The 16,424-nt window shown below is 39.8% G+C and overlaps 1 protein-coding gene across 13 annotated transcripts in view; it reads left to right on the forward strand.

Annotated features, from left to right (window-relative positions):
• Window positions 1-16,424, forward strand: part of ank2a (ankyrin 2a, neuronal) — a 79,669-nt gene that overhangs the window by 58,328 nt on the left and 4,917 nt on the right. For 8 of the 13 annotated variants that reach the window (XM_051889107.1, XM_051889065.1, XM_051889098.1 and 5 more), the window contains 8 exons: window positions 1,026-8,072; window positions 8,875-8,952; window positions 9,027-9,158; window positions 9,275-9,415; window positions 9,556-9,757; window positions 9,883-9,955; window positions 15,216-15,296; window positions 16,148-16,312. In XM_051889107.1, the coding sequence (XP_051745067.1) occupies window positions 1,026-8,072; window positions 8,875-8,952; window positions 9,027-9,158; window positions 9,275-9,415; window positions 9,556-9,757; window positions 9,883-9,955; window positions 15,216-15,296; window positions 16,148-16,312 (7,919 nt within the window). The remainder of the gene's footprint in view (window positions 1-1,025; window positions 8,073-8,874; window positions 8,953-9,026; window positions 9,159-9,274; window positions 9,416-9,555; window positions 9,758-9,882; window positions 9,956-15,215; window positions 15,297-16,147; window positions 16,313-16,424) is intronic. The other 5 variants (XM_051889151.1, XM_051889141.1, XM_051889159.1 and 2 more) reach the window with 5 other exon arrangements.

The following is a 16,424-nucleotide window of genomic DNA, read 5'->3' on the forward strand; positions in this document are numbered from 1 at the left end:
TCTGGCATGTTGGTTTCTAAAATGTTTAATGAGTTTAAAATAAAATGTGTTACATGCCAAAAGAGATACTGGAAAACAAACCATTCTCCCCGAAAAGAAAATCACATTGTCCAGGCACATATTATTTTGCCTGTAATGAAACCACATAATTTGCTTGCCAAAAGTCACCTTTGCATGGATCATTTCCTTTGCATGGAAATAACTTGACTTACACATATTGTATTATTGTATATGTATGTGTGTGAGTGTGTCTGCTCAGCCTGTTTGCGTGGATAATCTTTTTGAAAATATGCATAAGTTGTGATTTTTTTTTTTTTTTTTTTTATCCCTGTCACTCACATTATTTGATTTGATTCACTTTTATTTTTGTTTGTTTTGCTTTCCTAAATTTTCCTTATCATTTACCTCAGTCTTTTAACAAATTCCCATATGTTAAACAACTCCATGATTTACTCAAAGCCATAGCATTTGATAATTCGAAGTGTTTTATGGGAAAAGCCTCTGATTGTATCTCAGTGCTGTTTTTAAGGGCTTTGAACATGTTTCGAACATGCTATCTGTGTTTGTGTTGACATGAGTTCTTCATGTCGAGAACAATCTTGAGATGCCTCATTGGTACAGCTCCACTCTGTGTTATGATTACTTTCCCCATTTGTTCTTTGTGCACAGGTTTCTGTATTATACTTTATCTTTGTTTTTCTTTATACTTTTCCTCTTGTGTAAGTGTATGAGTGGATACTTGAATCAATATAATGTGTTTAAGCAAGTTATTTCCTGCCCATTTCCTCCCCTCACTCTGTAATTCTTTTTTGCTTTGCTTAATTGCTCCCATGCCTTCCTAAATCCTTTGGATCCAAATCTAGATAAATTTAGCAATGTTCGTCATTATGTCAAGTAGTTTCCTCATCATCTAAACTGAAGACAGTTTGTATTGCTCCTGCCCTGACTAGTTTTCCAATGTCTTTTGTCCTCTTCATTTCCCCCTCTGTTCTTTTAAACAACTCTTTGTGCTGTTAAAATGGAAGATTATGATGGATCTGAGTCAACAGAGCTTTCCATAATGCAAATCATGCATGATCCTGCCACACTCGCAAGTCCAGATCTGCTTTCAGAGGTGTCCGATATGAAGAAGGACCTGATTAAAGTGTCAGTCCTTCTGACCTCTGAAAAATCATGCTCCTTGGATGCCAGAGAGCGATCAGACAAGACTGAGGATGACGAAGAGGATGAGCCATTTGAAATAGTTGAAAAAGTGAAAGAGGACTTAGAAAAGGTAGAAGAGATCCTCCGTGTGGAAACAATGGATGAAACAAAGAGAGAAGGTGATATTGGGATATCTGTAACCATTGATGATGAGGAGTGGGTACTTCTCAGTGAGACAGATGTTGAGGAATCCAAAAGCAAAAACATCACTGAAGTCCAAGAGACACTCATTCAGGAAGTTCGAATCACAAGAGACACTAAATCAAGTTCTTCTCCTAAGAAGGATATGTCAGGTATGGTTTCGTATCTCAGCAGTGACTTAGAACAGTGCCTGCAGGAACCTGTACCATTTAGTCATTCACAAGATGTAGATATTGTTCAAGAAAGCTTTAAAGAGGTATTTGTTGCCCGTGGTAAACACCGTCCAGCAGAAATCAAAAAGCCAGCAAGGAAAAAGCGTAAAGAGAGGGAGTTTGCAAGTGGCAGTTCTGAAGATGACCTGGAACGAATGAGTAGGAGTCAGTCTGAGGAGTCTCTTGAAGAAGATGCAGTTATTGGTGGATCTGAACCTGACTTTGGATCTGTTCCTGTGTCTCCTAGAGTTGTAGAAACTCCAATTGGATCCATTAAAGACAGGGTTAAGGCACTGCAGATGAAGGTTGAAGAAGAAAAGGAGGTGGACAGTCCAAAGTGGAAATCCCAAAAAGTGAATATTTCCCAGAGTAAGTCATATGTCACAGAGACAGAAAAATCAACCAAGCTTCCTCCAAAATCCCCCAGATCTCCAAAGTCACAGACAGAAAGACTGGAGGAAACCATGTCTGTAAGAGAGCTGATGAAGGCATTTCAGACTGGCCAAGATCCATCAAAAAGCAAGTCTGGACTTTTTGAACATAAAGCAATTACAGCTGTAACCTCTGAGACAGCAACTTCTGATGTCATGCAGGTTGTCCCAACATATGATAACCAAATGACAGTAACAACTCAACATGTACAAGAAAGTGCAATTACGACTGTGACCTCTGAAGCGGCAAGTCCTATTGTAACACAGATTCCTCCGACATGTGACAGCCAATTGACAGTAACAACCCAACATTTACAAGAAAGAGCAATTACAACTGTGACCTCTGAAGCGGCAAGTCCTATTGTAACGCAGATTCCTCCGACACTTGACAGCCAATTGACAGGAACAACCCAAGATTTACAAGAAAGAGAAATTACGACTGTAACCTCTGAAGCGGCAACTTCTGATGTGATTCAGGTTCTCCCAACATATGATAACCAAATGACAGTAACAAGTCAACATTCACAAGAAAGAGCAATTACAACTGTGACCTCTGAAGCGGCAAGTCCTATTGTAACGCAGATTCCTCCGACACTTGACAGCCAATTGACAGGAACAACCCAAGATTTACAAGAAAGAGAAATTACGACTGTAACCTCTGAAGCGGCAACTTCTGATGTGATTCAGGTTCTCCCAACATATGATAACCAAATGACAGTAACAAGTCAACATTCACAAGAAAGTGCAATTACGACTGTGACCTCTGAAGCGGCAAGTCCTATTGTAATGCAGATTCCTCCGACATGTGACAGCCAATTGACAGTAACGACCCAAGATTTACAAGAAAGAGCAATTACAACTGTGACCTCTGAAGCAGCGTCTTCTGATGTGATGCAGGTTCTCCCAACATATGACAACCAAATGACAGTAACAACTCAACATTTACAAGAAAGTGCAATTACGACTGTGACCTTCGAAGCGGCAAGTCCTATTGTAACGCAGATTCCTCCGACACTTGACAGCCAATTGACAGGAACAACCCAAGATTTACAAGAAAGAGAAATTACGACTGTAACCTCTGAAGCGGCAACTTCTGATGTGATGCAGGTTCTCCCAACATATGATAACCAAATGACAGTAACAAGTCAACATTTACAAGAAAGTGCAATTACGACTGTGACCTCTGAAGCAGCAAGTCCTATTGTAATGCAGATTCCTCCGACATGTGACAGCCAATTGACAGTAACGACCCAAGATTTACAAGAAAGAGCAATTACAACTGTGACCTCTGAAGCAGCATCTTCTGATGTGATGCAGGTTCTCCCAACATATGACAACCAAATGACAGTAACAACTCAACATTTACAAGAAAGTGCAATTACGACTGTGACCTTTGAAGCGGCAAGTCCTATTGTAACGCAGATTCCTCCGACACTTGACAGCCAATTGACAGTAACCACCCAAGATTTACAAGAAAGAGAAATTACGACTGTAACCTCTGAAGCGGCAACTTCTGATGTGATGCAGATTCTCCCAACATATGATAACCAAATGACAGTAACAAGTCAACATTTACAAGAAAGTGCAATTACGACTGTGACCTCTGAAGCAGCAAGTCCTATTGTAATGCAGATTCCTCCGACACTTGACAGCCAATTGACAGTAACGACCCAAGATTTACAAGAAAGATCAATTACAACTGTGACCTCTGAAGCAGCATCTTCTGATGTGATGCAGGTTCTCCCAACATATGATAACCAAATGACAGTAACAACTCAACATTTACAAGAAAGTGCAATTACGACTGTGACCTCTGAAGCGGCAAGTCCTATTGTAACGCAGATTCCTCTGACACTTGACAGCCAATTGACAGTAACAACCCAAGATTTACAAGAAAGAGAAATTACGACTGTAACCTCTGAAGCGGCAACTTCTGATGTGATTCAGGTTCTCCCAACATATGATGACCAAATGACAGTAACAACTCAACATTTACAAGAAAGTGCAATTATGACTGTGACCTCTGAAGCGGCAAGTCCTATTGTAACGCAGATTCCTTTGACACTTGACAGCCAATTGACAGTAACAACCCAAGATTTACAAGAAAGAGAAATTACGACTGTAACCTCTGAAGCTGCAGCTTCTGATGTGATGCCGGTTCTCCCAACATATGATAACCAAATGACAGTAACAACTCAACATTTACAAGAAAGTGCAATTATGACTGTGACCTCTGAAGCGGCAAGTCCTATTGTAACGCAGATTCCTCCGACACTTGACAGCCAATTGACAGTAACAACCCAAGATTTACAAGAAAGAGAAATTACGACTGTAACCTCTGAAGCGGCAAGTTCTGATATTTTGCCGGATCCTCCAACATATGATAACCAAATGACAGTATCAACCCAGCATTTACAAGAAAAAAATGTTGTAGAAAACAAGATCATTCAAGAATCATGTTTTGACCCAAACACAATTCAACATAAACCAATGATCGATGATGGTGAAACACTACATGAAAAACCATTGACAACCTTAAACAGTACTTTGTCCACACAAAATAAAGAAGGTGATCCAGCTGTATCTTCCAACATTATCTTTAACTTTGAAGAGGAAAGCTCTCCAGAAGACCAGATCTCTAAGCTTATAACAATTGACCAAAATGGAAAACCATCTCAGGAACAAGGCAAATTTGAGACTGAGGAAAAACAAATTTCTGAGCTATTAGGAAATGAAGACCCAGGGCTGCTACCCGAGAAAATGTTTTATGAAAATAACATCTGCCAGAACAGGAAATTTTCTCTGGAAGCTCAGATCAGCCCAGACAGGAAACCATCAGAGGACTTCAGTGCAGATATTAAGGCAGAACTTGAGGATAGCCCTGAATATCTACTCTTTAGGCGGAGATCAGCTGAAGCAAGTAAACGCTATTTAATGAGCATTGATGGCCTTTCTTTAGACAATGAGGAGCAGATACACCAGGTAGCTGTGGATCCAAGTAAATCAAATATAATCACTGAATTTGCTACTGCAATGGTGCAAGGTGAGCCTTTACTTAAAAGTGAAATACATAGAGCGTCTGAAGAAAGTCCTGATAGTGACAAACATGAGGCCTTGGTAGACTCTCCTGGCAATAGTATAGGGACTAGGACTCCTCGCTCCAGCACAGGTGACAGTGAGAAGCATGAGGGACTTGCTGAAACCCCTCAAAGTAGTCCTGAAATCCTTGTTTTGTCTTCCAGTACAACTACTGAGGAAACAGAAGTCAGATGTCAAGAGGCTAAGGAGACACCTTACCAGTCAATTTTGGTGACATCACATGAAAGAGCAGAGAGTGACGAGAGTGCCCAATTATGTTCAGTAACCGCCATAAAAAGCAAGACTGAATCACCATCATCTTATAATTCTAAGATTGAATCACCTTCCCTATTCACCAAAATTGATTCGTCATCCAATGATGACTTTGAAATGGACTCACTTTCTCCATCCACCAAAACTGAGTCACCATCCTCTGCTAATTCAAAGGCAATAATTCAAGACACAATTAACATTATGAGATGGGACAGTGAAACATCTGCACATGATATGAAAAGTGATTCATCTTGTAGAGAAACTATGAAGCCAACAGAATTTAATGTAATCACTGAGTCTAAGATACCTCAACATTGCATTCACAGCCAAGATGCACTAGATAGACCTTCTAGTTTGGATTCTCTGCAGCCTGCAACCATAAGTGACTCTAAAACTCTCTGTAGAACAGACTCGCTTGAGACCACTCCCATCAGAGAAGATAGGTCATCTCAAAAAACGCCAGACTCTATCGAGCCAAGCCCAGACAAGGAGTCCCCATGTCAAGACTCTTTAGAGGGAAGTCCCACTGGGCAGGAATATGGACAATTAAGTTATATTGAAAGGGTCTTCTCAACAAGTCAGGCTTTCGTTTCTGATTACAGGGAAAATGTAGAAAAAGAAATCATTTCTGAACAAGAAAGTGAGTCATCCCAAGGGTCCCATGAGATCCCAGATATGCAGTTCTTTTCCATGACAATGGAGCAAAAAGAAGCAGTACTTGATAGTGAGGAGTTTGACGCTTTACAAAGGCAGTTCACTCCAGAAGAAGAGATGTTTAAGATGGCTGCAAAGATCAAAACATTTGATGAAATGGAAAAGGATGCAAAAGTTAAAAAGGTAAAATTTGATTTTGATTGTGATTCTAAACAACTAAAAGAAGAAGTGCTGTCACCACATAAAAGTCCACTAGACTTTAACACAATGTCAACAAAAGAATCAGAAGAGCAGTACTTGGAGAATCTGACTGAATCTGGCCCAGTATTACCTTTACAATCTTCATTGTCTGATGATGATTATGACAGGCCTGAGTTGGATGAGTCACCTCTCAAGGTCTCAGGAGTAACCAGTGAGGTTTTAGAAACCATGGACAAAGGTGAGCAGGACTATACCCACTTGAAGACTGTGGATTTACAGACATGCACAGACATACCATCTTTGCAAACACATGTAAACAAGGAGGAAGACTATGAACAGTTCCCTTCAGAGTACCATAGTATAGTGATCGGTGAAACTACACCTGAGGAGGATCTCATTATTACATCAGCAGAGAGCAAAACAGGCATTGAGATGGATGGTGATGTTGATTCTAAGTCTCCTGGTGAGAGCCCAACTTCTGAAAAAGTGCTAGAACTAGTTTCTCCTATTGATATTGTAGGTACTATTACTGCAGCAAAGGAAGTGCAGAATAAATCCCAGACAGATTTTTGTATTTATGAAGAGGACAATGAAGGAAAGCCAGGAGAAATTTCAGCATCTATTCCAAGAGACTTGGTTCCCTGGAGTGCTGAAGTGGAAGATGACGAGGCATTTGATGCACAAATTGAGGCCGAGGAGCAGAAAATACTGGCTTTGTGTACAGACAGACGATCCCATGGAACGACACCTGACACAACTCCAGGACGCACCCCTACTGAAGAGGGGACACCAAATCCTTTCCTCTTCCAAGAGGGAAAGCTATTTGAGATGACCAGAGGTGGAGCCATTGACATGACAAAAAGGACAATTGAGGAAGAGGAAGAAAGATTAGTCTTTTTCCCGATAAATGAAGATCCAAGTGAAGAAGTTGAAGTCAGTTACAATGCTAGTGAGTCTGTTGCAGTAGCTTCATTTGAGATGACTGCAGATGGTTTAGTTCATCAAGATAGGTATACTGATGAACCTGATGCAAAGTCTGATGGCTTTAGTAAAACTGAAACCAAGATTGTTAATCCAGAACATCCAGAACCGATTGAATTCCCTATACAGTGTGAACCAAAGAGCCCCACAGAGGATAATGGAATCCATGAAGACACACTGATACCGAATGTTGACACTGCCACTTATACAGTAACACGAACAGTTTATTCTGAGCAAGACCTGGAATCCTCAGACTCCTCAGTAGAAGATGAACAGCATTCTGTTGTTGAAATGCCCATATCCACCCAAGTATCAACGATTTCCCCTAGTGCCTCAGCTCATAGTGTTAGTCAAGAGCAATTCCAGACATCACCTTCAATATTCATTCCATTCAAAGGCATTGCTGCTGAAATTGAAGACACAACATCTAAGCCAAAAACTGCTGTGAAAGCAGCCAGCTTTGACCAAATTTTAAGACAAGGGGACTCCATTGAGCAGAATCAAAGGCCTAAATCTGAGGCAGATATTGGTGTCTCAGAATGGTCCATGTCTGTTGTGGATGATCACACTAATATTGAAAGCAACTACACCAAACCAAAGACTTCATCCTCCCAGATGCCTGTTTCACCAACACAGGCTCCTCCACAGTATTCTGCATCCAGTCAACCTGAACTTCCTGCCAAAATCTTTCAGGAATTAGACCCTTCAAGGAACACAGAGTGCAATGAAACCAAAGGAGACAGAGCATCTGTTGAGTTAGGGATAGAAAGTAGTTTGAAAGCAATTCGACCCCCGTCCGTAGGCGATGATGTCTTTGAGTCAAGGACCTACTGGGAGGATTGTGTGGAGACACAGATGCAGAGAATCTCAGACAGCACTACCCCAGACCAAAGTAAAGGTACCTCTACTTGGCACTTGCCCCCCGTATTACTTGCTCCAAAATTGACCTTAACTTCATGCAAGTCTCTTTTGTTTTGTTTTGTTTTTTATTTTATTTGTTGTTCTGTGTTGTCCTGTGATTTTTTTTTTTTTGTGGTGTTTTGTGCTGTACTTTGTCTCATCACAATGTTTTCTGTGTGTTTGTGTGTGTCATGTTTTGTGACTTTTTTATGTCATGTTTTATTAATTTGCATATCAGTGTGTACATGAAAACTGAAATCTCAAGATTGACTGGCTCTACAGTTGTTTGATATAATACAATTGTGCAATGCATGCCCACTACTGCATGTTTCATCTGAGGAATAGTAAAACAACCATGACAATGGCACATTTTTGTGTAAAAAGTTTTAAAAGAATATATGATGGCATATAATATTATATAACTTTATAGATCTATATAATATATACAGTAATTATATAGATCTTCAGTCACTATGTTGTCCATACATTTATACTATTCAGAAATATGTAAAATTACAACCCAGCTTTACCATTTTTACTCTTTGAGTGCCACTATTAGAAGTTTTAATGAATTTGGAAATAATTTACAAAGAGATAAAGACTTAATAAATCTAGTCACACATTTATGTGATATCTCAAATACCGTTAGTGCACATCCCATTATAAAGTCATAAATAGTCCATTAGCTGTCAAAGTAGTTCATAGAGCAAATGAATGGGATTTTGATATTTGAAGGTTTTTTCAGTTTTAAATGCATTTCTATCATTAAATATTAATGAAAAATACTTTGATGTTTACAGTGGACTGGCATGATGATGCAGATAGGAAAGAAGAGACTTTGGCCATCATTGCTGACCTTCTAGGTTTTAGCTGGACAGGTGAGTATGTCAGTATGAAGTTGTCAGAAAATCAACAACAAGATGCAAATACATAAGTGGACATTTCTTTTCAGAACTGGCCAAGGAGTTGGAGTTCAATGAAGATGAGATTCAGCAAGTGCGTGCTGAAAACCCAAATTCACTACAAGAGCAGAGTCATGCTCTTTTGCAGCGCTGGGTAGAGAGAGAAGGAAAGCATGCAACTGGTGAGTCCTGTTCTTATTCACTCTTTTCAGTCAAAATGAAATTCATAGAATGTTATAAAAAAATGCTTTAAATCCATTTTAAATAATAGATTCTAATTATGTCTCAAATTCCACAGAAGATACATTGATTAAAAGACTCACTAAAATAAATCGCATGGACATTGTCCATCTTATTGAGATTCAAATGCACAAGTCAATCCAGGAGCAAACCTCAAGAACATATGCAGAGATTGAAAGGACCTTAGACCACAGTGAAGGTAGGACAATGCATTAAGCACATTCTTGTTTTGCATATAGATGTGAAATGCAAGATGTAAACCTTAAAAAGAAGTCTTGAAGTAAAAGTCTTAATCTAAAGTCTTAGAGTGTCAAAGTGGATGTTTTTTGTCTTTTGTAGCTCTCTCCTCGGTCCAAGAGGATGTTGACAGTCTTCGGGTGGTGCGGAGAGTGGAGACTTCACAAAGGCATCCTCCAGCTGTGTCAGAAGAAGACTTATCTGTGGCCTCTCTCCTTGACATTCCCTCATGGGCTGAAACAATGGGAAACACTCATTCAGAAAGCATTCATGGGGATCTGATGGAGGAACTGGAGATCAATCAGTGAGTGATTCACAGAGCTACTTTTCTGAAATGACATTTAAAGTGATGATTACAGTTAATCTGTTAATCAGTCTTCTGGTAGTACAACACCTGGTCATTCACTTTCCACTCTCAATGTCTCCTAGGGAAAGCTTCACCAATCCATGGCTGTTTCAAGAGGTCAGGAAAGAATCTACAAAGGAAGCTGTAGATGAAGAAGTAAGTTCATGGCATTGTGCATTTGATGCATAACATGAGGGTTACCCCTTACTGACAAGAAACCTTCCACAGGGACTTAGTTTTCTAGATGACAAAAAAAGAGGGAAAAAATAGGAAAGTTCATACAGGAATGTTGTTCCAGGAAGAAACACTCTCCACTCACCTGATGATTCTAGACTGCTCTCTCTTGACCTGCCTGAATAGAAATTATTACTGAATGGTTACATGGATATGTTTCTAAAATGAACTGATGGTCATTGCCTGTGTTATTTGTCTCTGATTGTAAATATCCCTTCAATATCATCTCTTTTTCCATGTCATACTTTTCCATACCTCATATAATTTATCCCGTAGGTTTCAGCAGCATCTGAGGAGGAAAATCAAGCTCAGGGTGACCTTTCAGACAATGAAAATGCTTGTCTCTCTTCATCACCAGTCAGTTTGAAGAGTCAGTCCGAATTCCACCAACAATCAACAAACAAGGCATCTCAAAATGCCTTTGATTTCAGTCAGGTATCTATTACGAGATTTTCGTCTGGTGAAAATTCAGTTGTTTTGCCAGCAGTTGAACCTGGACACACAGTACCCGACCTACTGCAACACACTTCACCAGTGAGTCAAGAAGAAGAAAATCAACTCCAAGAACAAGTGTCACCTGTATATGAAAAAAGTGATTTAGAAAGCAATGAAAAAAGTGATTTAGAAAGCAATGAAAAATCATTACAAACCTTCAAAGAGGCACAACTCTTTCAATCTAATAATTCAAACACCATACAGTCTTCTTCATACCATGAAAGCAAACCATGTGAAGTTGATAGATTGGTTCCTGAGAGCAACCAAATACTAGGCCAAAATATTAGTCCTTCACTTTCCCCTCATGCTTTCGTGAAGGAGACTGATGAAACTCTCTCACACAGTGTTGAAGTGAATCCAGGGCTTTCAAGAGTTACTCCAGACCTCATTAAGGGCTCTCCAGAATCAGATCAGGTCTTTTTTACCCCAGAAAAGTTTAGTGATTTGGATTCAGTTGCTTCATTGCAAAGCCTTAGAGTAGTAGATCAAAATGTAGTTGAATCCTCTTCTACAATTGACTCTGCATTACTGCAGTCACCTACTCATCATGAGATCACAATTTTAAATCAAGAACAATCTGATACCAACAGCTCCCCACAGCAACCTTCAGAGCCCAAAGTTGATCCTAGGATAGGACCACAAACTGATTCCTGTGAACAGGAACCATATCTGCAACTATTAGAGTCTCCTGAGCAGAAGCCAGAAACCTTAGGAGACCATTCTGATGATCAGGAAGATATATATTGTCCTGAGGTGGGAAAAGTAAATACAAAATTGGATTCAACCATTGAACCTCTCATAGATGACAGTCATGGCTTTAAGAGAGAACTGTTGTCCCAATCTGAGACTGACCCAGACATGTGGATTCAAAGGGAAACTGCACACCTGAGTGAAACTTCTTCTTTTTGTAGCTCTGACCTCAGTCCACAAACACCAGAAACAGTCATAGCTTGTCAAGATTTTGAGTTCAGGGAGAAGTCTTCTGAACTTGAATCAGCAACTAATAAGGATCCTGTTGCACAGGAGGCAGTGGCGCCCAAAGATTTAAAACGGCCTCAGTCTGAATCAATAATCTCTGGTGCAACCCAACAGTCAGAAGAAAAGCATACTGACCGCTGTCTTTCTGAGTCTTCTGAACCCTTGGTACTCACTCTGAACATGAACCCAGCAGTTGAGAAACCTGTTTCCCAGGAGGCAGTACTAGATTTACCGCTCTCTAAGGATGGCAGTGACAAGGCCTTACCTTCCAAAGATTCCGAACAACTACTGTCAGAAACAGTCATAGCTTGTCAACATTTTGACTTCAAGGAGAAGTCTTCTGAACTTGGATCAGCAAATACTAAGGAACCTGTTGCACAGGAGTCAGTGATGTCTGAAGGTTTAAAACGGCCACAGTCTGAATCATTTATCTCTGGTGCAACCCAACAGTCAGAAAAAAAGCATATTGACCGCTGTCTTTCTGAGTCTTCTGAACCCTTGGTACTCACTTGGAACATGAATTCAGCAGTTGAGAAACCTGTTTCCCAGGAGGCAGTACTAGAGGCAGTACTAGATTTACCGCACTCTCAGGATGGCAGTGACAAGGCCTTACCTTCCAAAGATTCCGAACAACTACTGTCAGAAACAGTCATAGCTTGTCAACATTTCGACTTCAGGGAAAATTCTTCTGAACTTGAATCAGCAACTACTGAGAAACCTGTTGCACAAGAGGCAGTGATGTCCAAAGGTTTAAAACGGCCACAGTCTGAATCATTTACCTCTGGTGCAACCCAACAGTCAGAAGAAAAGCATATTGACCGCTGTCTTTCTGAGTCTTCTGAACCCTTGGTACTCACTTGGAACATGAATCCAGCAGTTGAGAAACCTGTTTCCCAGGAGGCAGTACTAGATTTACCGCTCTCTAAGGATGGCAGTGACAAGGCCTTACCTTCCAAAGATTCCGAACAACTACTGTCAGAAACAGTCATAGCTTGTCAACATTTTGACTTCAAGGAGAAGTCTTCTGAACTTGGATCAGCAAATACTAAGGAACCTGTTGCACAGGAGTCAGTGATGTCTGAAGGTTTAAAACGGCCACAGTCTGAATCATTTATCTCTGGTGCAACCCAACAGTCAGAAAAAAAGCATATTGACCGCTGTCTTTCTGAGTCTTCTGAACCCTTGGTACTCACTTGGAACATGAATCCAGCAGTTGAGAAACCTGTTTCCCAGGAGGCAGTACTAGAGGCAGTACTAGATTTACCGCACTCTCAGGATGGCAGTGACAAGGCCTTACCTTCCAAAGATTCCGAACAACTACTGTCAGAAACAGTCATAGCTTGTCAACATTTCGACTTCAAGGAGAAGTCTTTTGAACTTGGATCAGCAACTACTAAGAAAACTGTTTCACATGAGGCAGTGGTGTCCAAAGGTTTAAAACGCCCACAGTCAGAATCATTAATCTCTAGTCCAACCCAACAGTCAGAAGAAAAGCATATTGAACGCTGTCTTTCTGAGTCTTCCGAACCCTTGGAACTCACTTTGAACATGAATCCAGCAGTTGAGAAACCTGTTTCCCAGGAGGCAGTACTAGATTTACTGCACTCTCAGGAAGGCAGTGACAAGGCCTTACCTTCCAAAGATTCCAAACGACTGCTGTCGGACTCAGTTATGTCTGGTGCAATATCCCAACAATCAGAGGAAAAACATTCTGATCGTTGTCTCTCTGACTCTTCTGAACCCTCTGTGTTTAACATGAATTTAGTGCTTGAGGAACTTAAGAAAACAGTTCAGCCAGAACAGCCATTTTCTGATCAACCAGTCAACTCCGAGGTGAGTGTTTCATTAATTCTTGGTGTATCCCAAGACAAATTTACAGGGGAACTAAAATCAATTGAAAAAACATTAATGGAGTCAGCTACATTTCAAACTGATCTGGGTGAACATAAGGAATTAGAAGACACTGATGTGCCAAAACTTGCCAACACTGAAAAACGAAAACCCAAAGACTTACTAAGCATTGATCATCAACATGATGACTCTGATATTGAGGCTTTTTTCGACTGCAAACAGACCATCTCAGATTATTCTGAAGACGACGAACCCTGGAAAGGCACCATGGCACTTAGTAATAAAGTCTTGAGGTCTACTATTCATGAACTGCAACAACAACCAAATGTCAGAAGTGCCTCAGCACTACCATCCCATGAGAGCCCTTGTTTGTCAATCAGGTCATCAGACAGTGAAGATTTTGAGGATTCTCTCATCATCCAAGAACCCAACGATGATGCAGAGGAGATAGTCTTTTCAAGCCAGAAAAGACTTGAATCTTCTGCACAATTTCCTCAGGAGCTTCCTCCTCGAGGAGGGGCTGAGTATAATGATGATGAGGATGATCTGAGGAGGGTAAGCATCCTCAGCATGACCTCCCTCCCCCCCCCCCATCCTTCTCTGATCTACCCTAATCCATTTCCCGCTGAATGAGTATGCTGAAGGGATGGTGTTTGGTTTCTTTGAATTAACAATTTCACTAATTAGGTGGATTGTAAAACCTGAAAAATTTGATTTTACTCAAAAATAAAAAACATGATCATGTCACATTCATACCTTAACACCATCATAATCGCTGTCAGCTTGTTTAGATAGTGCTAATGCATGTACTACATTTATGACATTGTAAGGTCATATAGTCTAAATATGCAGGATTTTGCAAGCATAAATATATCATAATGTACATAACAATTAAATATTTTCCATAGATATGTAGAACTAGAACAACTAAGCAATGGATTTTGAAGTGACTTGCTTACCAGATAATTGTTTCATATAAGAAGTCTGTTTAGAAATGGTGCATGTTGTGTGTCAAGTTAACAATGTTTTGTTACCCCTTCTCTTATTTTCCATTGTGTTGTTGATTAAACAATAAGTAAATAAATAAAATTGCCATTTGACCTTGTTATTGATATTTGATATTTATTTGACAGATTCTAATAATGTTTGATCTTATGCTACTTTAGCAGAGGGGGCAGCATTACATTCATTTGTTAAATATATTTACATAAACATTTTTATGTTTTATACATTTCATGTACATTTTAATCTTATTTTATTGCATGATTTTTCATACATGCGGATTGGTTAGGAGATTGATGATGCATTAGGTGTGCTGTCGGATAGCTCTGATGAGGATGTGCTGACCACCAGAGTGGTGCGAAGGAGAGTAATTATTCAGGTACATCTGTAACTAAGGATTGCTTGCTCTATTTTTGAGGTTCAGTGTGAAAGCAGAGTTTCTTAACACTTGGTTTGCAACTTTGGGTGCCAAACTGTTGTGCAATGTTTTTTCATGCAGCTCTAAAATTTATTTCAGAAGCTGACACGATTTTAAAATCCTGCATTTTCAGCTGTGACTTAACCTCCCTGCTCCTTAATTGTTGGTAGAATTTGTCCATTTTAAACTAAGAGCCATATATGCTTTCCCATATACTATACTGCTGGAGTAGTTGACCCTTGATCATCATAAAATGGACAACTTCTACAGGATGTGTTGTTCTTTCTATGTTGGATGAATATTTTCAATACTATTTCTTTATTATTCCTCTTTTGCTAACCCTAACCTTTACCCAAGCCAGGGCAGCTGTTTCCTCTAATGGTGAACACTGCTTTAGCAAGTGACATGTCTTGATTGTGTGTCTGGTTTCTTTTGCAGGGTGATGTTCCAGATATTCCTCCACAGTCTGTAACAGAAGAGCAATGGACAGATGCACAGGGAAACTTGGTTGTGAAGAAGGTAAACATCCAAGATTCGCAGTATCCATCCAGTCCCTCCGTCAGTCCATCTACAGTACCTTTCTATCCATCCATCCATAATCTGAGTTTTCTTGTTAAAGGAATAGTTCACTTTCAAATAAAAATTTCCTGATAATTTACTCACCCCCATGTCATCCAAGATGTCCATGTTCTTCTTTCTTCAGACGAAAAGAAATTAAGGTTTTTTATGAAAACATTCCAGGATTATTCTCCTTATAGTGGACTTCAATGGTCTTGTTTCAGTGCAGCTTCAAAGGGCTTTAAACGATACCAGATGAGGAATAAGGGTCTTATCTAGCGAAACGATCGGTCATTTTCTAAAAAAAATCACTTGTGAAGCACTTGTGATGCGATCATTTGTGCCTATAAAGCACATACCTTTTGATTTTTTTTAGAAAATGACCGATCGTTTCACTAGATAAGACCCTTATTCCTCGTCTGGTATCGTTTAAAGCCCTTTGAAGCTGCACTGAAACTGTAATTTTGACCTTCAACCGTGTGGAGACCATTGAAGTCCACTATAAGGAGAAAAATCCTGGAATGTTTTCATCAAAACCCTCATGGACATCTTGGATGACATGGGGGTGAGTAAATTATCAGGAAATTTTTATTTGAAAGTGGACTAATCCTTTAATGTCCTCTAGATAACCTCTGTCTTACATTTTTATTTTACTTTTATTTACTTAAAATGTTTTTTTCTTTGCTTTCACTGTCAATGTGATACTCTGAGGGCAGGTACAATTTAAGAGAAGAGCAACTGATCCAGAAGGACTTATGTTAAATGCATTATTTCCATTCAAATGTGTTTACCTCACTCACTTACCTGCTCAGGTGACCAGGAAGGTCATTCGACGGTGTGTGTCATCTGATGGGGTGGAGACAGAGCAGGTGAGGGTGGAAGGCTCTGCTCAGCAGCCTGTCAAGGCAGCACCAGGGGATGGATATTCGAAAGTAATGAAGAGGACAGTATTGAAGAGCGAAGGACATGAGACAGAGGTGTGTGATGCCACTCATCATGAGATACAAGATAAAAAAAATAAACGATTTAACCTAAATTTAATATAAAGTAATTCTGATTACAGTTAACTTGTGTAGCGCATTAGCTCAA

Source organism: Ctenopharyngodon idella, chromosome 1 (genome assembly GCF_019924925.1).
Source record: "Ctenopharyngodon idella isolate HZGC_01 chromosome 1, HZGC01, whole genome shotgun sequence".
Classification (NCBI taxonomy): Eukaryota; Metazoa; Chordata; class Actinopteri; order Cypriniformes; family Xenocyprididae; genus Ctenopharyngodon; species Ctenopharyngodon idella.